General features: G+C 36.2%; 2 protein-coding genes across 4 annotated transcripts in view; one reads left to right on the top strand and one right to left on the bottom strand.

Moving 5' to 3' along the window:
- The window catches only part of LOC139131688 (protein starmaker-like), a 57,770-nt gene that overhangs the window by 26,385 nt on the left and 6,206 nt on the right, over window positions 1-25,179 (bottom strand). The window contains exons 1-2 of one of the 2 annotated variants that reach the window (XM_070697865.1): window positions 4,516-4,581; window positions 257-509 (exon numbers count right to left, since the gene is read on the bottom strand). In XM_070697865.1, the coding sequence (XP_070553966.1) occupies window positions 257-416 (160 nt within the window). In that variant the 5' untranslated portion in view covers window positions 417-509; window positions 4,516-4,581. Of the gene's footprint in view, window positions 1-256; window positions 510-4,515; window positions 4,582-25,179 lie in introns of those variants that run through there. The other variant, XM_070697863.1, reaches the window with a different exon arrangement.
- Window positions 669-25,179, top strand: part of LOC139131689 (lipoyl synthase, mitochondrial-like) — a 42,111-nt gene continuing 17,600 nt past the window's right edge. Inside the window, exons 1-2 of one of the 2 annotated variants that reach the window (XM_070697866.1) lie at window positions 692-726; window positions 4,385-4,560. The gene's annotated coding sequence lies outside the window, so the exon portion shown is untranslated. Of the gene's footprint in view, window positions 727-4,384; window positions 4,561-25,179 lie in introns of both variants that reach the window. The other variant, XM_070697867.1, reaches the window with a different exon arrangement.

Here is a 25,179-nt window from a genome sequence, read left to right as displayed (position 1 = left end):
AAAATCTGCAGAGTATATACACAATTTTGCCCTTGGGTTAATAATTTCTCTCACATGCTTTTTGTTATGTTAATTTATCAGGGGGATGAAATTTGAAAATTCAATTTCAAAGTAACCTTGATTTATGAGCTGTACACATGTAGAGGGTTCAAAGACTAGCACCTCAATCTAAAACTTTTGTTTTTAAAATGATGATGGATGACGGGTTATTTTAATATTTAGGAATGGAATGCTGGCACTGAGAATAAAAACTTACCTATGTCAGCTACTAAACTGCCTGGTTCCAACTCCAGGAGAAACTGTTTCACTCGAGGCCATGCCTTGTATCTGGTATCACTGAAGTGAGGTGCAATCTTCTCATAGACATCATGAACATGTGCCTTTTCCAAGGCAATAGACTTGGCTTGACGATCCATTGATCCAACCCCTTGTCAAATGCCGGTACGTACAACTAAGCATGCTGATTTCTGATAGATGTTAGCATTTCATCGGTGAATAATTTCTTTCATCTGCAATTTAAATAGAATGCATATGTTAAATATTTAAAACATTAAGTACGTCAGTGCAGAGGAAACTCCTGTTGGAAAGACTGAAATAGAATATGCAAAAATTCTGGTGTTCATATTCATACATGTAGTTATTTATTGTCACTTAACAGTGACTAAGACAAGCGTACTGCCTGTTAGTCAGCATTTATGAAGTTAAAAAGTGCCAGAGATTGTGAAGGTAAGTTTGAACTTGCCCACCTTGGAAATCTTCCTGAAGGCCATCTTTCACACTTAAAAGTGGTAAGTTATATGACGGTGTGAACGTGGAACTTGTGGCTGATATATGATTAGTAATTGTGGAACAAAATGAAAATTGACAACTTCAGTTTTCCATATGGATTCTATCAACAAACACTGCTGGAGTGCTTCTGACAGTTAATAGACTTTACTTGTTGGTAAATGGTCTTAACGTTAGGAACTATAATTTGAAATCAGAAATGGGAAAATTCAGATTAGATGGTGATGTTTTATTTGCAATAACTGTGCTTGGAATGAAGTCTGATTTTACGGAACAAAAGGTATTTCAGTGAAAAGCTGGTGAATCTCCATTTCAACAACAACAAACATCAACATGATCACTGTTTGAATGAAACTATCTGTTCTGAAATTGGTATTTCATAGCTATTAACAGAGAAAAAATGTTCCTAGTCAGCACGATTTGCAAAACTACATGTGGAGAGTATGTACATTTTGAGAAACCATTCTTTGAGCAAGTACATATAACCGTAGATGTTAATGTATTGGTATACTGTGCATAAAACGTTTTTGATTTCCTTTGATGTTTCAATCTGCATATCAAACGTCAAAAAATTATGAGAAAGTGTCAAGGCATTTTGATGAGTATTTATGAAACTTCTGAAAGTGTCAAGGCACTTTGATAGATATCCTGAGTTGACTTTTATTTCCTTGTTGTTGATCTTTAACATATGAATGGGAAAAAGTTAAAAGTGGTTCATTCATGGTTTGAAAGTGTTTCACTTTCTGACCAACAATCCAACCTTTTTCATATTATTGGTCTTTTTTTTCAATATTTCATTTGCTGTTTTTTTCATTTTCCTTTCCGTTGCAACTTGCAGCTGTTTTTCTACATATTTGTCATGAAAACTTTTCCATATTGCTTTATAGACACTATCACAGTTGTTGCCGCAAAGTGAAAACGTATGACTTGACCACACTTACTTTCAATTACTAACATTGTATCCACAAAATGACACCCCTATATAAAGTTTCTAAATTTTATGATTCACAATTATTGAAAGTAACAACTTGTGCTCCCATTAAACTACTGCAGTCATAGACTGACGAGCTATTTTTGTGCAAAGAATATACATATAGCCTTCTCGGGATGAGTCACCGAAGGCAAAACAGCAACCAGCTTGTTTCAAGCTCACCCGGATATACTATTTTGGGAAAACTAAGTCTCAACAGGTAAATGTAATATTACTCCCTGGCAACATGCAGGACACATATTCAATATATATGCATCTGTAAAGGCACCATTTAAAGGCAACCCCCCTCCCAATTTACTGGGTAATATTTTGTGATAATACAATCTACCAAAATTCAGAATTAAAACATTTGCTGGTGAACTGGACACAGGAATACTTTCAACAGAGCAGAAGGAAATAATGATCAGAAGACAGAATTTTTCTCCTTCATCTGATCATAAATTTAGGATTAAGGTATTAAATGTAAACAGTGAATTTCTCACTAATGTACCGGTATGGTATGTACAGATGGGAAGATGAACATAAAACAAACATGTACTGTATCTGGAACCTGCACTGCATAAACTGAGAATAATGTATGTGACATCTCTGTATTGCTGTCTTGGAATAAGTAAGTTTATTGAGCAGCTACTATTGAAAACAGAATTTTATGACAAGCAGCAATATTAAACTTGCCGAAGTACTTCATTAATTCACATACTGGGAAGTTTATAGTAGCACACTGAAATGAATTTTGGATTATGTTTCAGCTATAAATGTCAAAGTCATCTAATTCTACAATTTCAGATTATTTTTTGAGTGAATTGCCTTGTATCAATCTTACATTTTCAATTGCAAGCCTAAACTCATGATGCGTCTGAAGAATCTGAATTTCCCTGGGTGACTGACCTTCCAAGTACAGTTGCACAACCTATCCTAGATCACATAAATTATACTGGTAATATGCTGGACAGTGCTTCTGAGTACAATTCCCAACAAGATGACTGCTGTAAGGCAGACAAAACACTAAATCATACATCGGTAAATATTTAATGATTCATGTTGTAAAACTGGGAAGCCTTTAGTGGAAAACTTTTCAAGCTAAACAAGATATCCTACCATGATATATCATTTGTAAGATACTCCTGACTTGACTTCAATCACAGATAAAATGTGATATTTAACATTTACATGCACATCGAAAGTTAACTAAATAATATGTTGTACTATTTCTACATAGGGTTGATAAGTTTTCAACTTTTCTTAATATACTTAACATAAACTGTCTTACCTTGTCTTGTGGGCAAGTTGAAATTTTACAATAATGACGCAGATTAACAGATTACATATAGTAAAGTTCTGCTATGCATGACTTTGTGGGCGTTGAAATGCAAATTGAGTTATACCCTGCATTCTCATTGAATGGTATTTTTATTCACATATTGCACTTCCAAAAATAATTGTGATGAGTATGTAATGCTGTTATAAAATGATGATGGAATTTGCGTCAAATGGAACATGAACCAAGGTCCTACTTACAAATGTAAATCTGAAGCATGTTCAAATATGCATAATAAGGATCTGTTATATAAAGTACTATGTCTAGGAGTTGATATAAACATGTGATTTACTCCAATGTAATAAAAATAGTATAGCTAGCAATTATGCTTTTATATGTTTACTCTCCGGCCTGGAAAGTAATACTGTGTATACTGCGGATGTTGTATACATGATACATTAAATACAATAGCTGATGTTGTATACATAAAACATTACTGTAAATACGATAGCTGCAGAACAAAGTATAATCAATCCTTTTTGAGTATGTGTATCAAGTACAGAAACGTGAACTTTTGTGTATGTATTGGTCTCTTATGAAATGCAAAATCAAACTGTTTGCACATATTTGTGAAATGAAAAGTCGTTTTCAGAATTGAGGGGCATATAACATTGCTCAAAGATTTCCCCAACATTTTGAAGGTGGTCACATGTGTGGTGTAGTTTCTATTAAAAGTCCCTGGTATGCTTTGAGTGTGAGAACTCAAGTGGGGATCACACTTTACCTTGGGTATAAATGTAATGTATTCATGCATGACAAATGCTCATTGTCATTCCTAGACAGAAATTCTCCAACAAGTGTGAAACGTACATTTCATCTCTGAGCCTGACAGCAACCGATTGGGGTTTTGGACTTCATTAGTATTAATCTTGTTACATGTATCACCTGATGGAAATCACCTTCTTGAGGGACACAAACAATCTCTTTGCCCTGGGGATGTAAAGTATCACGTCAAATTTCCTTATACTACAACTTAAGAGGTCTATAATGACAATACCTCTCTTGCTTGAAGAGACTATTTAACATTGTTTGAATTTCCGCAACACCCATTTGTAAATACACACTTTACAGACAGATCTGATCCGCTTCACAGAATGACATCTCAGACAATTTAAGTCAATCAAAATACCATACTACGTTTTTAGAAATGCCTATCACAGTAACACTCTGGTGGCTCAGACTCGTCAGAACCTTCTGAGACAAGTGTATCAAACTGTCTTTATATTATAAATGAACTGTAGCTATTTAAAAGTATCTTCACAAACAGAATGTTCTCTGCGAACCTACAGGCAAACGGAACATTAACGACCATGCCACAAAACCTTGATATCAATGGAATCAAGGCAACTAACAAGTACCAGTAGACATGAGAATTAGACACTTTTTATGGATTAAGAAGAGGAAATGCATCTATACCTACCTTTAATACCATACTATACAGAAAGTACACATGTACCAGTGCTGTGTAAGTACAATGATTTGTTTGACAAACAGTATGAAGTATGTATGTATGACATCTCCAAGAGACACAGAATATTACACCATAGGTACACATGACAGACAGACATCTCCATGGCATTTCAATGGCATATCATTTGCCTATATTTGGGTAAGTTCACTTGATCACAAGGGCATCTGAACATCAACTGAGCACATGCAGATAAAATGTATACTTGTAAGAACGTGAACAGTAGGGAACAGTCCTTGAGTGATTTGAAAGGACTTGTCCTCCGAAGCCTAATATTGTACACTGTGTACATAGCAACCAATGAATCATAAACAACTTCTGCAAGCTCCTTCCTTCTTAATACTTGCCTTGGGCCTTTCTTTATCCATATGGTGTTCACTAAAACTTTCAAGGTCTCTTTACCTTGCTCCAATACAAAGTCAGCCTACACAAGGTTTTCTATTACAAGAATAACATTACCATGAATTATACATGTACTGGTGTACTTGTTGTGTGGTAAAAGGAAACGCAACATATTAAAGCTTATTATCAGCTAGTCTGATTTTCTTTTTTAGCCCAAGTGAAATACACATCCTTCACATATCACCCAACCAGGAATTACAGTTCGATTTTACATTTTTGTTATAAGTAGTTGAAGACGTCTCAGCAATAGTACTAGTTATAGGCAAAGCTATAATGATTCTCTTCCATTTTCAAAGAGGTATATACGACAAGTCATCGTTGATGACACAGTCCCCACTTGTTAATGGGTACTTTGATTACAGGTCCTCAGAGAGGATAGAGTCCTCTTCATTAGGTCTGTGATAAAAATACTTTTGAATAAATTCGCTTGATGCATGTCTGAGTTGTAGTTCAGGACATGAAAAAATCGTAATAAAATGGCCACATGGCGGCCATATTGGATCGTATCACAAAACAAATCAATGTGCATATGTATAACATCGGTCATTGTCCTTGTACCAACTTTGAATAAAATCGGTTGAGATATGCCTGAGTTATGGCTTTGTACATGAAAAAATCATAACAAAATGGCCGCACAGCAGCCATATTGGATCGTATCACAAAACAAATTAACGTGCATATCTATGACATTGGTCAATCTCCTTGTACCAACTTTGAATAAATTTGCTTGATACATGTCTGAGTTATGGTTCTGGACATGAAAAAACGTAATATAAAATGGCCACACGGTGGCCATATTGGATCGTATCACAAAACAAATCAATGTGTATGACATAGGTCAATGTCCTTGTACCAAGTTTGAATAAAATCGGTTGAGCTATGTCTGAGTTATGGCTCTGTACATGAAAAAATCATAACAAAATGGCCGCACAGCAGCCATATTGGATCGTATCACAAAACAAATTGACGTGCATATCTATGACATTGGTCAATCTCCTTGTACCAACTTTGAATAAATTTGCTTGATACATGTCTGAGTTATGGTTCTGGTACATGAAAAAAACGTAATATAAAATGGCCACATGGTGGCCATATTGGATTGTATCACAAAACAAATCAATGTGTATAACATCGATCAATGTCCTTGTACCAACTTTGAATAAAATCGGTTGAGATATGCCTGAGTTATGGCTTTGTACATGAAAAAATCATAACAAAATGGCCGCACAGCAGCCATATTGGATCGTATCACAAAACAAATTAACGTGCATATCTATGACATTGGTCAATCTCCTTGTACCAACTTTGAATAAATTTGCTTGATACATGTCTGAGTTATGGTTCTGAACATGAAAAAAAGGTAATATAAAATGGCCACATGGTGGCCATATTGGATCGTATCACAAAACAAATCAATGTGTATGACATAGGTCAATGTCCTTGTACCAAGTTTGAATAAAATCGGTTGAGCTATGTCTGAGTTATGGCTCTGTACATGAAAAAATCGTAACAACATGGCCGCACAGCAGCTATATTGGATCGTATCACAAAACAAATTGACGTGCATATCTAAGACATTGGTCAATGTCCTTGTACCAACTTTGAATACAATCAGTTGAAACTTATCTGAGTAATGACTCTGTACATGAAAAAATCGTAATAAAATGGCCGCCTGGCAGCCATATTGAATCATATCACAAAACAAATCGACGTGAATTTGTATGACATAGGTCAATGTCCTTGTATAAAGTTTGAATAAAATCCGTTGAGATATGCCTGAGTTATGGCTCTGTACATGAAAAAATCATAACAACATGGCCGCCTGGCAGCCATATTGGATTGTATCACAAAACAAATCGACGTGCATATCTTTGACATTGGTCAATGTCCTCATACCAACTTTGAATATAATCAGTTGAAACTTGCCTGAGTAATGACTCTGTACATGAAAAAATCGTAATAAAATGGCCGCCTGGTGGCGACGTGAATATGTATGACATAGTTCAATGTCCTTGTATAAAGTTTGAATAAAATCGGTTGAAACATGTCTGAGTTATGGCTCTGTACATGAAAAAATTGTAATAAAATGGCCGCCTGGCGGCCATATTGGATCGTATCAGAAAACAAATTGATGTGCATCTGTATGACATATGAAGTAATCCTTGTACCAAATTTGAATGAAATCGCTCCGGGCATCTCTGAGATATCTGCGTGAATGGACGGACGCACGCACGCACGGACATGACCAAACCTATATATCCCCCCCGGACGGTGTCTGTGGGGACTAACAATCGAGTCTATCTGAATGATGTACATATAAGTAGACAGTCCTTGTAGTATCCTTTCTTCCTGTACAAATCAAAATATCTGGTCTGCCTTTAGGAATAAACTGAAAGCCATAAACTTGCTCTTCTTAGTCATAGAGTTGTTGAACATAACACACTTACATAATCTAGAAAAACACAATGGGCAGACCACATTTAATCTACAATTGGAGACCAATTCCAAGCCTGCTTCAGCTCTGCATACACTGTGCCTAGCAACTTTCGGATTCGGATTGATACTCACAGAACTACATGTAGACTGAGCAAGTAGCCTTGAGTTGCCACTCCCAAAATTTTGCAGTGACAGGTCACTTAAGAGCTAACCAACAAGTCCCTTTGTTTTTACCATTCAATTATTTCACTATCCAGTATCTAGTCGATGTTCAAACTTAATACTCATTTGGAACAGCTAAAAACATGTAGATACTAGTCTAAGACTACATTCCTACAACTTTTTCATAAAGCAATATCTGTGTCGTTACATATCAAATTGAATTATATGTACTCTTCAGTATTGGAAAACAGTTTGTGGCAAATTTGTCAATGCTAAATTTTGTTATCTATTGGTCTCAGCTATGACTGATGTACTTTTCACCTTATTTGATTTCTCATGAGTACATGTGTTCAATGTTCACAAAGAATTACCCCCCACCCCTGCCATAACATGTATTGTGTTTCAATAACGATCAAAAAGTTCTATTATATGCATCATATTTGAGGTTTAAGTTGACCAATGGCAATCATTGCATAATTATGCAAATACTGCTCCTATAGTATAGACTATCCTATTCAATAATCTATGGAAATATATGTATTATATTATTTGCACTGTTTTAATGATATTTTAATAGCTCTAGCCTAACCAGTAAATGTCCTTTTATAATAGGATTTTAGTTGAAGCATATCAGAGAATTTGCATAAATATCACGATTACAGTATATGCTGAAAAGCAGCTGACAGACGTTAGGTATGGCTAGATATTGATACATGAATCACATAAATCATTACCTCCACAGCTTAAACACAGGAAATTAATCCCCTTTATCGTGCATGGCTACAGTTCACTGTCTCATTTTTCCACAAGGCTTGTACATGTACTCAGTGGAAAGTATGGCAAAACCTACTTACTGTACTTGCAGTCCGACCTCCAACAAGTTTCATTAAATTTGTCAGGTAATGTTGACTGTTCCCATCAATAATTTGAAAATGGATTTTTATTTTATCAAAACTGGCATGAAAAGTTATAAATAGTTCTTTTGCTTATATCATATCACTTACAATTGTACTACCACTGGGATTGTCACCTGACAAAATGCATCAAGCAGAAAGTTAACCCGCCAATGTCTTGTTGAAGTACCAGTATGTGTCTGCTGTTTGTCTAACTTCAATTTAAAATAAAAAATTCTCGGCTCAACAGATACCGGTACATTCTGTATATCATGGATTGCATATGCTGATATGGTATATACGCAATAAAATGTTACCAGATCAGCACTTCATCTACAGCATGTTGCATCAATTTTCTGATATGACAAATATTGAACTCCATTTATAAGACATTTTAATCTATAGTTAATTTCTAGTTTACTAACAAAGCAGTACAAATTTCACAAACAAGAGCTTGTGCACAACTATTTGCTCACACACTGACATGTACATTGGTATACGTGTACATGTACATACACATCCACAAAAACCACTTAATCTGAGAATGTCACGCTTGAGAAAATGTCATACAACCAAGTACATGCACTTAAAAATAGCTTACACTGTTTCCCTTGCATGTTGATAAACACTGAAAATCAGTGTGCAATTTACCAAATGATAAGAGTGAACTTGCATGCCAGGGAAGCAAATGTCTACATCAAATTTCATCAAAAACTATGAAAATTCACAACCGCTACAATAAATTATATAAACGAAAGCCATAATTTCATTATGATTGCCACTTCATTTCAAATGACAGTCCTCAAACCCTTGTTCTTCAGTATGTCTTGTTGACATTGATTATTTACATCATAAATACATGGTGCTAGTCCTTTGTTTTCCCCAGAAAGTGTTATTGAGTTCATAAATTTGTTTTGTTACAAAGCTGATAAACAACATGGGCCTTTCATCGAAACTGTCCAATGTCTCTGTCCAAGTATTTCCTGGACTCCTCCAAAAAGTCTTTCCTGGGCATAAATGTTTTAATTAGACATCATGTACTTGCAAATTTGCTGTTAGCACAGTGAAAGTAAAACTGCACCTTGTCCCTGGAAGAATGTCCAAAGTATTGGCCATTCTTCTACTGGGTATTATTCTATAAACTTAATAGAGCTTGATGTTTTTCCCTGTCGAAAGGTGGTCAAAAGGAATATGTCACTAAAGTAAAAGTGAATGGATGAATTGAACTTTACAGTTTTGGTCACATATGCACAAATGGGTAATTTTTCAAGGCCACAATGAATAGAAATATTCATTTAATGTAAGAGGTAGCAATAGAGAAAACACTGCTACATGACCTGCCGTACCTGTAGGTACTCAGCCACGTAATACAATCAGATTATGGATGACTATGATTGATTGGAGATCGCTTAGACTGAACCTGAAATGCATACATTTACAAGTCACATTTCTTTATTTCATGATTTTTTGTTAAGAAGGTATCAATGAGTATATCTTACTGCACCTATCTTGATATGTATAGACATCGAACAAGCAAGCAGTAATTGTCAGTCTGCAGTCTCTGGAGGGTGTATACCATATGATGAGGCTGCGTGCCTACTGTATTTACTTTCTGCTCTGTCAAGTCTGTCAATGGACTGAGACTATTCATAAGTAATTTTCAAAGGCTTCTGTTGTAAAAATAAGTATTAAAAATGCCATAATGTTGCACAATTGTATTAGTTCTCTTCTTGTACTTTAGTGCCAACTGTTGCATACTACAGCATGAGTGTCTCTTCTCACAAGTGCCTGGTTTTTGGACATTTATGCTTCAAAATTTTCACACATAAGCCAAACTTTGCCCTATTTGAATTTTCAATAACAATGAATTTACAACAGTGTTGTATAATAAGCTCAAAAAGGTGATCTGTTGCATGCAAAGTAACATAGCTGCTGCTTACTTCTTCAAAAATCAAATATCCCATGATAAAATAAAATTCATGTTTCATATTAATATCAATAAAACAGTTTCATTATTGATATTTCCTATCAAGCATTACAGGCAAACACCATGTCACACATACTCTGTGTCCATATCTCATGAAAACAAGAAGATACCTAATCCAGGTCCCCATCACCATGATTACTTATTTGTATGTGATATCTCCTTCATCATGATCTATGATAAACTATTATAGATATGTGTGGACAATTTATGTCAGTCTATTTAAACAGGCCTGTAATAGTTTTGCTTAAGACTACAGGATACACCTGCAGGTTTGGAGACTTCTACATCAGTATTCATATTGATTACATGTACTTCATGAATTATGTACCAGTAGATTTCCAAGAAAAGTCACTGCAACTATGGAAACCTTATGCAGTTACACTTGAAACTGTATTGATTCCCTACAATATAAATCTATTCAAGATAAATATTTAACAACTTAAGTATGAAATTATTCTATGATAACTGTGACTTTTCTGATAGTGCTTGTAAACTGACACTGTGTAGTTCTCCTAAGCAAGTAAATTATCTATTGGTTCTCTGATGTTCTTGTAATTTGTGATTCATGAGTGACAGATATTCAAGAATACATGAAATACGTGTAGAATCCAAGAGATTAACCAGCGAGGCATTGCTTTGTCATATTTTGATGTAGAAATTCATATTACAACAAATTGAAAATACTATATTAAAGTGTTAATTACTTTAATTGTACATGGTAATTTGTATTTGGAGAAAACAGGTCTTGACTCTAGGAAGTGTGACAATGACAAGTGTATAATATCTGAGACACTATATTATAATGATATTCATAACTCATTTATTGACAATGAATATGTTAATGGTTTACAGTTGATGCATTTCAATAGTATGCATTTCATTTGCACTGAATCATCGTAATTAATGGTGTCCTTGGCTGATTTAACTGAAAGACTGTCAGAGCACAACAGCAATGACAGCGGAAAAGCATTCCCAGCAACACATGAAAGTGACACACAAGAGCATTTCATTTGCCTTGGGTCATACCAGTGAATCATTAAAATTAACTTTCCTGCATATGCAGATTGCCATTAATCTTGTAAGAACATTAATACATGTATGTGCTATTCAAACCATAAAGTGTAAATCACCATTGTGTCTATGCTGTAATTTGTTTTCCAATCCCTGATGTCTTCATGTATGTATCATATATGCCGTTCATACACAGGCCATTGAAACGGCTCTGAAACGGTTCTGGGCCAATACTGCACAGAAAGTTATGTGTGGACACTCCGAAGTGGTTCTGAAGCGTTTCAGATTTGAGACGGTTTAGTCGGCCCGACCTGAGCCGTTGTAGGGATTAACTCTATCCGCAAATCGCTGTGTGGACGGACCGAGCCGCTCCAGAGGCGTTTCAAACGCTTTCACGCGACAGATATTTGTAACATAAACAAACAACAACCAACATACAATATTCACGTTGGTCATGGCTGCCGAACACAGCTCTATACATCTCGTGGAAATAAGGGTCAGACGACCGAATAGGTTTGCTGATCTGAGTCTCTGGCAGACGAAGCATTCAAAGAATGCTAAAGAGAACGTGTCCCGACAGCCTCGTGTACAAAAAAATTGCAGAAAAGGCTCTACAGAGAGGTTTAAACCGGACAGCAGATCAGTGCCACTGCAAGCTCAAGGCACTGAAGCTAAAATACAAAGAAGTTGTCGACAGCATCAGGCCATGAAGGCACGACTTTGCACAATTTTTAAATATCGGATATTTACAATCTAGTATCGCAGTTTGACATATCGACGATTTCGGGACTAATATCTATACTAGACGATACTAGAATGAACTGTGGTTGTTCCATGGGAAGCCGCGTCTATGAAATTGCCGATATTTACCGGCGATTTAGGGACTCTAATATCGCTATGACAGAACCCCATGGACGATACTAGATTCATTCAAATCGCGCGTAAATATCCGATGTATATCAGAGATTTCACCGTCTTACAGTTCTGGCCAAAACCCGACTTCCAAGGACTGACTCTAGCTTCGATACTAGAATCTGTAATTCTGAAATTAGAATCTGTAATTCTGAAATTATTATTATTATTATTATTATTATTATTATTACAAGTTTAGGGGCTATAAGTATTATATAGAAATCTAATAACAGTTCATTGAAGCTGTGTGGGAATTCTGAAAAAGAGGTGTTGTATATTTTAGTTTGTCAATAGGGGTGACTTCCAATTGTTTTACGTGCAGCGCAGAATTGTGCATCATGCTGTACGGAGAGAGGGGGATATCATTAAGCCAAGGGGTAATTAAATGCTTGTCGGAAAAGTGACACCAAGCAGTTTACGCGATACCAGCAGGCCTAGACTTTTAACTTTTGTGCGAACTTTACGGATACACGTTCAATCGGTTCAATTTAATTTTGTTTTTAGTTTTCTTCCATCAAAAGTCACGACTATGAAAAAGATTTCCAATATAAATTAAATCTCTCTCTCTCTCTCTCTCTCTCTCTCTCTCTCTCTCTCTGCAGTGAAATTGCTATGCTGCGACCACCGAACGAATATTTTCCATACAGTAGGGGTAATATTAAAAGTTCATTTTATAAATCTAACTTAATTGCTTAAGTTAGGTCTCAGAACCCCCCCCCCCCAACCCCAAACCCCAACTCTAATAACTGACCTAAAATTGAAAAACATGTCAGACACGTATCCTGTACTAATTCTTTCATAAACGTACCAATGTACAATGGATTCATTCTGATGTATAATTTAAAACTTATTCAGACTTATTTCGTAAGCGTCATATTGGCATTGCAGAATAAACATTGTTTCTGCATTTCGCATGTTTCGCCCTGGCAGTGTAGTCGGGCAGAAACCCTGCGATTCGCGTTCTTCTCTGTCGGAACACGCGCGCGCCCTTCAGAGACGCGACGCGAATCCCAGAGCATGCGCAATTGAGAGTGCGTGGCGTGACAGTAGAACGTCTCCGATCTCGCGCTATCGTGTCGTTGTGAGCTTTAAAAATGATGGAATTTGACAGAAACTGGAATTACTGCAGAGAATACTTTTCAGGATATCACATGTGAGTGTCTAAGGTACCAAGTAGGACGTTTAGGAAATCCTTTCAGAAGTTCACGCCGCCTGTGGCCATTTTGTGGAGTATAAGCTATAAGCTTACGTAACTCAGCAGCGTATACAGTATTTCTACTGACACTGTACATATTGCCGGAACATATGCTATAGAATTTTGCGTTTCACGTCGTTCAATCATTCAGATGGAAATGCCGCCCTAAACAGGGTGACAGACTTTGGAATGCTAACTCTGTATAACAATGACGTAATTTAATAAGAAGATATTTGTATTCGAGCACGGCTACACTACATTTTTGATTCGAGAACTCTCATCATGGACCGTGGTTGTATTCAACAATCGAGAGGGCTAGGGTGAGTCGAACTTTTTCCTATGTCCATGTAGCACTTGTGCAAAAATATGCGAATCCACAGGCCTTTGGCGAATCAATAAATGCGTTTTCACCAAGCTAAAAGGTTGAAAGATGCGTCAGTCACTTTGGGACGAGCTAGATAAATGCATGCAGTCAAACCCAGCTGGGCACAGAAATTTGCCATAATATGACTTTGTTCTGGAAATTACGAAGACAACCGGCCGTGCGGTGGAACTTTGCAACAAAGTTTCAATATCTGAACTGGCATTCTTGAATGACAGACACAGGAAACGATGGTCAATAAAAACGCATTCTCGTCGCATTTTGATAATAATGTATCAATCACAATGACACAGAAATTATGCCTCCTCCCGACAGAAGGGCCATGGCCTATTTTTAGCCCTGCTACACTGTCTTAGTGCTGAAAAGGCCATGTTGTTGTCAGGTCGTCATGGCGACTTAAAATTTGCATACAACTCTGAGGGTTAAACGGGTATAATAGGTCACAAAACTTTTGAGTCCCACTGTCGTCCATTATACCTGTTTCCATGGGTATTAAAGGTGTGCAAGTATACACATCAAAAGACTAGAAAATTCACTTCATATGCAGAATCTTGTAAAATAGCCTTTTCTTCTCTGGTTAACGAAAAAAAAATAATTATTACTTAATTATTAATATTATAAATTAAAATTAATTAATTTGAGATACTAGTAGAATTAATTTTAGCACATAAAATTAATTTGAAGGCATAAACATAATTCGATGCATAATGAGTTAGTACTGTACTATATAACACTTATTTGGGATGACTGCATGAAACAAAATTAAAAATACTTCAAAAATTATTTCTGGTCTATATAAAATTAATTCTAACACACTAAAATTAACGGAAAACATAATTTTGACCAGAATAGCCCCAATATATATTATGTTTACTATTCATCCTAGAATGAAGGCAAAGAAATTACAATTATTTTTATTATAGAACAAATTTCTAAGTTGTTACTTAGACATCCATAAAATAAATAAAAAACAGTGAATTATGTTTTAGCATAGACCCTCTCGAGGGTCTATGGTTTGAAATAAAAAAACTGTGGTTACCAAAATGTTTTACCAAGGCAACATAAGGCCGGAAGAAAAAATAAATTGTTCATCGGAATCGCCGCTTCTACTTTGGCATATTTGGAATTTTTTTTTTTTTTTGATCGCGGCAAATTCTTACTTCCGCATTGCAAATATGTTTAGTACTGCCGCTGGTGGCGCCCTACACTTTGTCGGGTTTTCGCGGGCACGGGATTTTTAATGAGTGTTTGTACGGACTTAGTTGACCGCCAACACGTTGTTGTGACGTCTGAATTTGGCGAATCACGACGCAAAGTGGGTCGATTTGGTTAGGTTAGTACATGTCACATGAGTATTAATTTGATCGCCAACATTTGACGTGATGGCCAACAGTTAGTTCTAAAGACGCTATTCAGTGTTTGTCCTGATATTTCGTTCGGCGATTTGTTCAACAAGATCGTGACAGCAGATGGACGGTGCATCCGATTGAATGAAAATTGCATCGAAAGTATAAAAATTACGGCAATGACAAAACACATGGTTGCGTCGATGTTAAAGTACGATCTGAATGATGACTATATAACTTCACTCCGATTACAGTACAGTGTTGTTAGACCATTGTGTAAAATGTGTATAGACAGTGGTAAAGAGGTCAAAACATGGGGCCAAAGTAAAATGAAAAAACTCAGATGCTAGGTCCCACCAGGACAATATTAAAGGATAATACTGAATTGTTGGATTTCAGTGATTTGCTGTACATTTCAGTTTTATTCTGAGAGAATGTTGAAATACTCAGAATATGTTGTGCAAACACTAACTGTAAATGTAATGGCCTATGTTATTGTTGGGAAATATAGTCTTGAATTCAGTTACCAGTATCAGTGTTTCGTGTCTGGGATATTTCTGGTAAAAAGGGAAACAATTATCTTGCCTTGTCTGCATCTTTGCAAAAATGCCAGAGAACCGCGTTACCTTCGGCCTAAAAAAAATAAAAAAAATATTTTCGCTCGCCGCTCCTGGAACTTGGTCCAAAAAATCCGATTAACAAGATTTTTTTTTCTCTGGCCTAAAACAAAAATTAACATGTAGTTCATGCTGTGATAAATACACTTAGGAGAGCATTTGCATAGTAACTGGGATTACTTTTAATGGAATTTGGAAAAAAATTGATTTTTTAAAACGCAAATAGGTTACTATGGAAACAGGTCAGTAAAAATGGATATTATATTTTGTCTTTCTATCCAAAAATATCCCTTTAGTATAATATTTCTGTTGATTACTGGATTTTTACACTGGATATTTGGTCTTTCTAACCCAAAATATCCCTTTGATATAACACATTCTGTTGATTACTGGATTTTAGGTGGAATCTTAGAAAAACTGGTAAGTTTTACTCCTAAATGGTTGCCATGGAAATATATCACATTAAAATGAATGTGCTTTTTTGGTTTGCTAACCAGAAAAAATCCTTATGATCAATTTTTTACATCAATCAATAATCCTTTAAAAGGAATTAGGGAAAAAGTAACATTTTCAATCACCAAATAGTTACCATGGCAACTTGAAACATTAAAATAAGTCTGGTTTTTGTGTTCCCTGACCCAAACTCCCCCACTAAATTATTTTCATAACAATCAAAGTAACTTTTCATGGGATATTAGAAAAACTGAAATTTTCAACCCCTAAAATGGTTACCATAGAAACATAGGGCAGTGAAATCGATATCGTATTTGGTCTTCTCGACCCAAAATACCTTAGGGTGAAAATTTCACGGAAATTGAACCTATTATTATTCGCGTTATTATTTTTATATAATACTTATATTAATTATTATAATCTGTCAAATCCGCGCGTAAAATATCCGATATAGCCTATAACGGAGATTTCACCACCTCACAGTTCTGGCCAAACCCGACTTCAAAGGACTGACTCTAGCTTCGATACTAGACGATACTAGATTCATTCAAATCGCAAGTAAATATCCGATATAGGCCTATGGTATGTCGGAGATTTCACCACCTTACAGTTCTTGTCAAACCCGACCACCAAGGACTGACTCTAGCTGCGATACTGGACGATACTGGATTCATTCTAATCGTGCGTAAATATCCGATATATCGGAGATTTCACCACCTTTCAGTTCTGGTCAAACCCGACTTCCAAGGACTGACTCCAGCTACGATACTAGACGATAGTATAGATACAGTAAAATCAAACAGTTTAATCAATTCAATGAATTATAGGAACATAATTTTCAGTGATTTTAATTCACTGTACTAATTTCACAATAAAACGAATCAGCGAGCTGATATGGATTTTTGGTGATGTTGAATATTATTGAAAAAGAGAGCTAAATTTCAGTGTTCATGTTTGATAAAACCTCAAACTAACGACACCGAACGCCAGCCTGTACAACACCGTGTGTGTACAAAGCACCGGCAGTCAATTGTAACACAGTACACATCGGTCGACCTGAAATTTGACACTGTGATCGACGTAGCGTTTCAAAAGTACGAAAAGTGAGACCAAGTAATTTTAGATTTGATCTAAAACCTCCCAAAACCAACAGACAAAGTCCTATACTCTTACGCAGAAAATCAAAGTTTTCAAGCGTCGACTTTCTCTTCCGCGATGCACACAACCACGGCCCCTCTACAAAACGCGATGTCGATCGCCCTTGAAATTGACATCGTGATTGACCATGGATGGACAAACATGGCGTTTCAAAGTATGAAAAATGAGACTCAGTAACTTTGGACGCTTTAGATTTGATCAAAAACCTACCAAACCCATCAGACAAGGCCCTACTCTTACGCAGAAAACAAAGCTCTCAAGCGTCGACTTTCTCTTCCGCGTTTGAGCGAAACAAAAGTCGGCTTCATTCGGAAATGGTCGGCTATTCGCGGGCATAACGTAATTGTACGTTAGTCCAATTTTCGGCTTTACCCGATGTGAACGTCGGAATTTCGAATAATTCGGCCTGTGATCGGGCAAGTAAGGTTGACCTCGAGAGCGATTCCCAGTACAACACGTTCCCTGATCGCGGTACTACAGTGATAGGAACAAGTTCACCGCGTAAATTGCTAGACTACATGATATAGCCACATCGGCACTTCTGACATATTATCTCCGGCTTGCAAGGCCATCAAAAAAATCAAAATATTATTATCAAAACCAAAATTTCCGGGCCAGAGAGCGAAACAGTGCTGAAAAGTAGCCAGCCAAAATACGAAAGTAGCCGGTCAATTTGAAATGAACACGCTGCAATCAGTTTTTGTTTTTAAAATACAAACTTATTTTACACTGACATTCAACAAAACTGGATAAAGTGCTGTTCAAGATACCTTGCCAATGTTATGCTGCCGCCGCCGCGACACGACGTCCCCACTCCAACCTCGGCTTCCTTCTTCACCTATAATTTACATTTCTCCGCCTGGGCAAATTTCTACTGAAAACCCTGCGATACTAGATTCTGTCAAATCGCGCGTAAATATCCGATATACATATCAGAGATTTCACCACCTTAAAAGTTCTGGTCAAACCCGACTTCCAAGGACTGACTCTTGCTTTTATACTAGACGATACTAGATTCTGTCAAATCGCGCTAAATATCCGATATTTATCGGAGATTTCAGCCCTTTATAGATCTAGCTAAGCCAATCTAACTTCGATACTGTATAGTCTAGTAGCCGTAAATATCGGATATCATATAAAAGTGCAATGTCGCGGTGTCCCCCAACAAACGGAGCGGCAAAGGCAGAATACCGATGCCTTTCTTCGAATAACTGTCTCAGATCCTCGGTAATCGGCCATCTGTCAATCCCAGTAGAAACGCCAACAGAATACCTGTTAGCTATGCTAAACATTATTCTGAAAAACAACACATTCGAATTTAACAACGAATTCTACAAACAAACATGTTGCTGCGCAATGGGATCGTCACCGTCACCCGAGATTGCCAATCGACATCACGTTTCACGAATTAGAACAGGAAATCATATGTGAACACACAACAAAAATATCACTATGGTGTAGATTCAGAGACGATATTTTCCTAATCTTCATTGGAACGGATCACGAACTCCACAAATTTATAACAGTAATTTAAAAGATACATCCTTCTTTCAAATTTTCATATGAAAGTTCTTCACACGAAATAACATATCTTGACCTAGGCATTTACAAAGGTCAACGATACAACAACGAAAACATACTAGACACTAGAACGCACACAAAACCATTCCAGTTCTTACACAGAAAATCATGTCATCCAAAATCAACCTTCAAGGGCCTAATCAAAGGCGAAATATTAAGGTACATGAGGACATGTAACAACGAAGAGGACTTTAACAACAAAGTCAAAACATTTAATGAAAAATTGCTACAACGAGGATATTCACAACAAGAAATGTCGAACATCAATGCGGAAACAAATTACGCAACACGAAGAAACACATTTAAATCACAAACAAACACACAGCAACAACACTAATAAAGTGATATTTTCTACCACACATAGTCCACATATCAAAACAAAAGACATCAAACAAGCACTCCTGAAGAACTAGGAAGAAATAGAAAAAGATCAAACGCTAAATAATTTATTCACGATGAAACTGATCATCGCATACAAAAGAAATCCAAACATTGGCGACAAGCTCATAAATGTACAAGTACACAATCTTACAGAAAAGACCGAACAAAATGAAACACAATCAACTGACTCGAATATAAATATTCTAGCCTCCTTACTGGACGAACAAAACACTGACAATGATTAAGCCACAAACAGTGAAACAAAAATCCAAGGGGAGAAAATATCAAAAAGCGACTGAGGAAGAGACCACACTGGTTTCGAAACGTAGCGTCAAAGGATCACACTGTCATTCGACATCTAGATTACGGCTACGCCTCGCCATGGCTTATATCTACACCAATAGCCAAACGCACAAAATAAAACATGAACACAGAGAACGAAAAAATAGTGTAGGTGAAACGTGGAGCCGTTTTCCCTTTATTACAGTTCTGAACGCATCAAACGCAAGGGCTAAATCGGTTAACGATTGCATTTGGTCTGCATTCAGATCATTAAAGCGACGATGACTCGGTTTGGACCGCATATGCAGCAGGTAAAAAAACAGAAGACAAGCAGTACGACGTCGTTCATTTCAGCCATCTTATTACCATGCCGTATGCTTGGTCATACACACCTTTTGAACTCGAGAGGGCGCATTAAGACGTCTTAAACACCAAAACAATGGCTTAATTTTGTGAGTATGGACGCAAGCGGACTCAAACTATTAATCCCCTGTGTTTACAAATCACAAATAGTGTTGCAGAAGCGTTTCAATTTTTACCTGTCTGAACGTAGCAATAGACTGAACCATCTAATACGGTATTCTGTGTTATGTATGGTGACATTTCAAGCGTGATAAATTAGTATTTGATTGTGATGTAATAAGATAATGGTCTTTGTGCTGAAGTATTCAAATAGTCCTTGTTGAAAGTTCCAATGTACATAACGCATATTTGTAATGATTAGATTGATAAATTATTTAGTCTTAGACTGAGCCTGTTCTAAAAGTCGTTTATTCATATCTGCTTCACCTTAGCCCTTTTATTTCATAACTAACATTGCCTTTCCATGAAATTATCAATTTCAATAAGGAAACAGTAGAGTGCCATTGACACTGAACTAGGTCAGTTGTCAGCACTTGCAAATATCTTGCCGTTAAAGAAGGAAATGGTTTCAATTAGTTTTTCGCTCTAGTGTCAGCAGTGTGGAACTTATCTAATATGTGGTTGTCTATTGTCAATCATCAAAGCTTCTTCTTGAAAACTATCAGTCCAGTTTCCTTTTATATTTGCTATCAAGGTGACTTACATCAGATTTGTCCAAATAATGATGAAATACAAAACCGCCATTTTTGCGATTTTTGGTGAAATATCTTCTTCAGACAGCATTGGTATTTGGTATACATGTATAGGTTTGTCCAAATTATCATGAAATCTGCAAGTTTTGTATTCTCATCTGAAACTTGAGTGCTTGTCCAATAGTATAGTTTGTAACTTCCTAGGGATGATATCTTTTAGTTTTGTTCAAATGGTGATGAAATTTGCATAAGCAAACATTTTGGGGGTTACTTTTTCATATTTGGTCAGAGTTTGGCTTTCTTTACAGTTACATGTAACGCTACCACCAGTCTTATGGCTTTGAAACCCAATATGCAGCTATTTAGGGATACCCTCATTGAGTTTTAATAAAATTGGCATAAAAGTGCATATTTGTTAAGAATTTTTTTCTTAGTTTTTACTCAGCTTTCTTCAAAATTGTTTTTTCTCTGAAAATGTATGTCCAATGGTAATCAAATTTAATATGTAATTTTCCAGGGATGACCTCATTTAGTTTTATTTAAAAGATGATGAAATTTTGCAAATACAAATTTTAATTAACTACTTTTCTCATATTTGATCAAACTGTTTTCTCATTCATCACAAGCTTTGAAATTCAATACAAAACTTCTTCAGGGGTACAATATAAATAGGAGTGGGAAATGGAAATCAATCTAAAAACCTGTGGTGGATGGGGAAATCCAATAGCTGACAACATGAACCCTCTGCTTACCCAGGGAAACCCAGTGTCAAGTGGCCACACGAAGGCATTTTTTCAAGATGAGACACCTGCTTTCTACACAATTCAAGCGAAAAACTATTTTTAAATCAGAATTCTCTGCCTCAAATATGCGCTATCCAATGAGAAAATATTTCAACAATACCAATGTTAACTTTCTTTTAAAAATTCTGTTTTGCTGTGAAGAAAATCAATTTTGGTTATTGTAGGTTTCGCGGATAATCTTACGTTTTTCACTAAAACCACTATTAAGTTTGCGAAGGCATTTCCATCAGTCACATGGTTTGGTGGCCATATTGGTTTTTGTGAAAAACCGACAATTATCAGCAAAACCTACAATAACCATGAGATGATGTTCAAAATTCTTCTTTACAAGAATCAAAAGACCATATTAAAATCAAATTTTGCACAAAGTATCATCAGTGTAAGTACTTGAAACCATGGCAACCACTTGGGCCCACCAACGCTGCTTGCAGCTTTAAGGTTGTATGTGCCTCGAAAGAAAAAACTTTTGCTCAAACTTTCTTCAAAAAATATTTCAACCATTCTCTTTCAAAATCAAGAACAAAAGCCAGGGGTCACCGAACATATTAGGTAATAGAGAAACAAATTACCGGAGAATTATCGATATTTGAGAATCAAGATGGCTGCAATCCCTGTGTTAACTCTGACGAGAAAAATAATATTTCCAATTCTCGAGAAACTAAAATGGTGAAAAATTTTCTTACACCAAGAGCTTTAAAAAGAACCAAAATCAGAAAAGAATTGACAAATTTTGAGAGTCCAAATATATCTGTCCCTGAGGTGCATTCTACCTTAATCTGTGTTTGGATTTCTTCCATGGCATGTTTGCTAGATGGTCCACTACGTCAAAAATAAACTCAAACAGATACATTCAGATTGTGTACAGATTCAGGAATTTTTGTCATTGAATTCCAACAATTTCCCTATCATACTGGCTTGTATCACAACATTTTTTCTCATGCATACATGTATGTAAGCCATAGTGTATTTTCCTTGTGCCAAGTTTCAAAGAATCAAATCAGCAAAGTATGCCAGAGTAATACATTTTGACATGAAATATTCATAACAAGTGGCCCTGTGGCGACCATATTGTATCATATCCAATAATAACTTGGCATGCATGTTTAAGTCATCGTGTGCTGTCCTTGTGTCAACTCTGAATGAAATCGGTCCAGGTACATAATGCCTTCAGATATGAAGAATGTGAAACAAAAAGGCTATCAGATGGCCATATTGGATTATATAACAAAATCAATTGCGCATATTGGTATGTATGCCAGAGTGTATTATCCTTATACCAACTTTAAAGAAATCAGCCTTGGCATGTCTGAGATATCTGCGTGGATGGACATACCGGTACGCATGCATGCACGGTGCCCAATCCATAAGTCCCCCAAGACTTTGTCTGTACAGTCACAACTAATTACATTTGCTACATGTATATAATTAGTCTGTATAGAACAAAAATTGAAAACTCTGAGGACCTAAAGGGATCGTGAAATATGGCATTTGAACAGAGAATGTACATTTGACAGTCCATGCTTTTTGTTTTTTATTCTAGCATTGTAGCCAGTCACATAGGAAAGTTATTGTGCACTACGTATAGAGAGCTTCATTTAGGCTGCACATGCAATTGAGCAATTTGTGTGATTTGGTGGCTTAAAGCTATGCACCACCTGTCAAATACAGAAAGCAAATTCATTATAAAACGGAAACACAGCGATACAATATCATGTGATATCCTTATCAATGCAAAGATTATTTAATTCAATATAGGTATCCACAGATGGCTACATTAAAAACTCCTCTTTTTATTTCTTCATCCAAAATAACTGTAACAAAAGTTGTAATTTTGTTACTTTATGAAGTATCCTTCAAGTGATGTCACCCCTAATCAATATAAAATTTAATGTAATTTATTGAATATTTTGAAGGCTTCCATCCCACCTTATATCAGAAAAAAATTGGTTTGTTGTAATTTACAAAGCTTTATATGTGAATTTCATACTGAGAAAAGGTTGTTGATTGCAGATCCTCATTTGAATTTCACATCTCCTAAGGAAGTATGGTCAGGGGACAGTGATGGTAGTTTCTCCCTTGCCTTTTACCCTGGATCATGGATGAAGCACTGGAGGGCCACAGTATCAAAGAAAAATGCTGTAGCTGCAATTGATAGCCATGTGCAAAGGAGCTAGTGAATTCTGCAAATATTTAACAGCAGTGTTTCCAGCATTTCCATAGTAAAAAATGTACGCTCCAAATTCTTGGATTTTATGTTACATTGTACATATTATTTTTCAGGAAGTCATCACAGCTAAATATCTCTGAACATGCCATTGACTACTACCTATGTGGGCATGCATAATATTAAAAACTAATTTGCTAGATCAAAACAGAATAGTAACCCAAAGTGATACAAATACATTGGTTTGCACTATTAAGCAACTTCATACAGCATTTTTTGCACCTGTACATGAATATTTACTTTGTATGAGTATGCTTAAACAAATTTAACAGCTTACAGTACATGGTACATATCTTGATCTGTTCCTGCAAGTGGGTACTAATGGGCTACACACTAAGCTGTATGACAAAAGGGATGATTTCGATTTTGAAATCATAAATTATCCCCACTTATCAAGTAATATTCCATCTGCACCTGCTTATGGTGTGTATGTGTCTCAACTTCTCAGATATTGTAGGGCTTGTGATTCCTACGCGGATTTTCAAATGAGATACAGCTTATTAGTATCAAAACTAGTGAGACAGGGATATACATCCAAAAGACTCGTGAGGACTTTCAAAAAGTTCTACGGTCGATATGATGACATTGTGGCCAAATATGACACCTCGGTCACTCAAATGATTAGCGACAGCATTCCCGGCTTTGACTTATAACAGTGATTCATATACTGTATCACTTCATACAATATTTAGACAATTTTGGGACCAATCCTGACGGATGTAGCATGCTAGCAGGGTACGCTTACCCATTCCGGACACCTGGTACCACCACTAACTATCAGTGGTTCAGGATGGTCCTACTTAAATTTGTAAATCTCAAATGTCCCATGGACCTGGTAATGTATTACCTTGAATGAAAATGATTATTGGACCAGTTTAATGTCATTTTGCACAACAGGCAAAAGAATACTGGGTTCCATTATCTTTACAGTTGAAACATGATTGTATTCGGGTGTTTTTATACTTACCAGACAGTGACATTACTACCCTTGATAGTGTTGCTTAGCAGGGCATATTTGGTGTCATTTTATAAAACAGCTATGCGGCTGTCCCACTTGTGAGGAGTTGCGCAACGTGATGATCCTGGTGTCTGTCACATTTACCATTTAAAAAAGCTATTAAAAAGCTATTAAAACTAAATTGAAATTAAAAAAAATGTTGGCTTTCAATGTAATCACATAAAAGCAAGCACTATTTTTAGAAAGTCACCTGACTACAGAATATCAACACAGTACTTGAAAGCTTCTGACTGCTGATATAAAAGAGAAAATACCTTCTGTTATGTAATAAACAGGGCTGCGTTTGCAAACATCCATATTTCAATACATTCTGATTGC

Source organism: Ptychodera flava, chromosome 4 (assembly GCF_041260155.1).
Source record: "Ptychodera flava strain L36383 chromosome 4, AS_Pfla_20210202, whole genome shotgun sequence".
NCBI lineage: Eukaryota > Metazoa > Hemichordata > Enteropneusta > Ptychoderidae > Ptychodera > Ptychodera flava.
The sequence above is the reverse complement of the archived record's forward strand: the minus strand, read 5'-3'. Positions and strand labels throughout refer to the sequence as shown.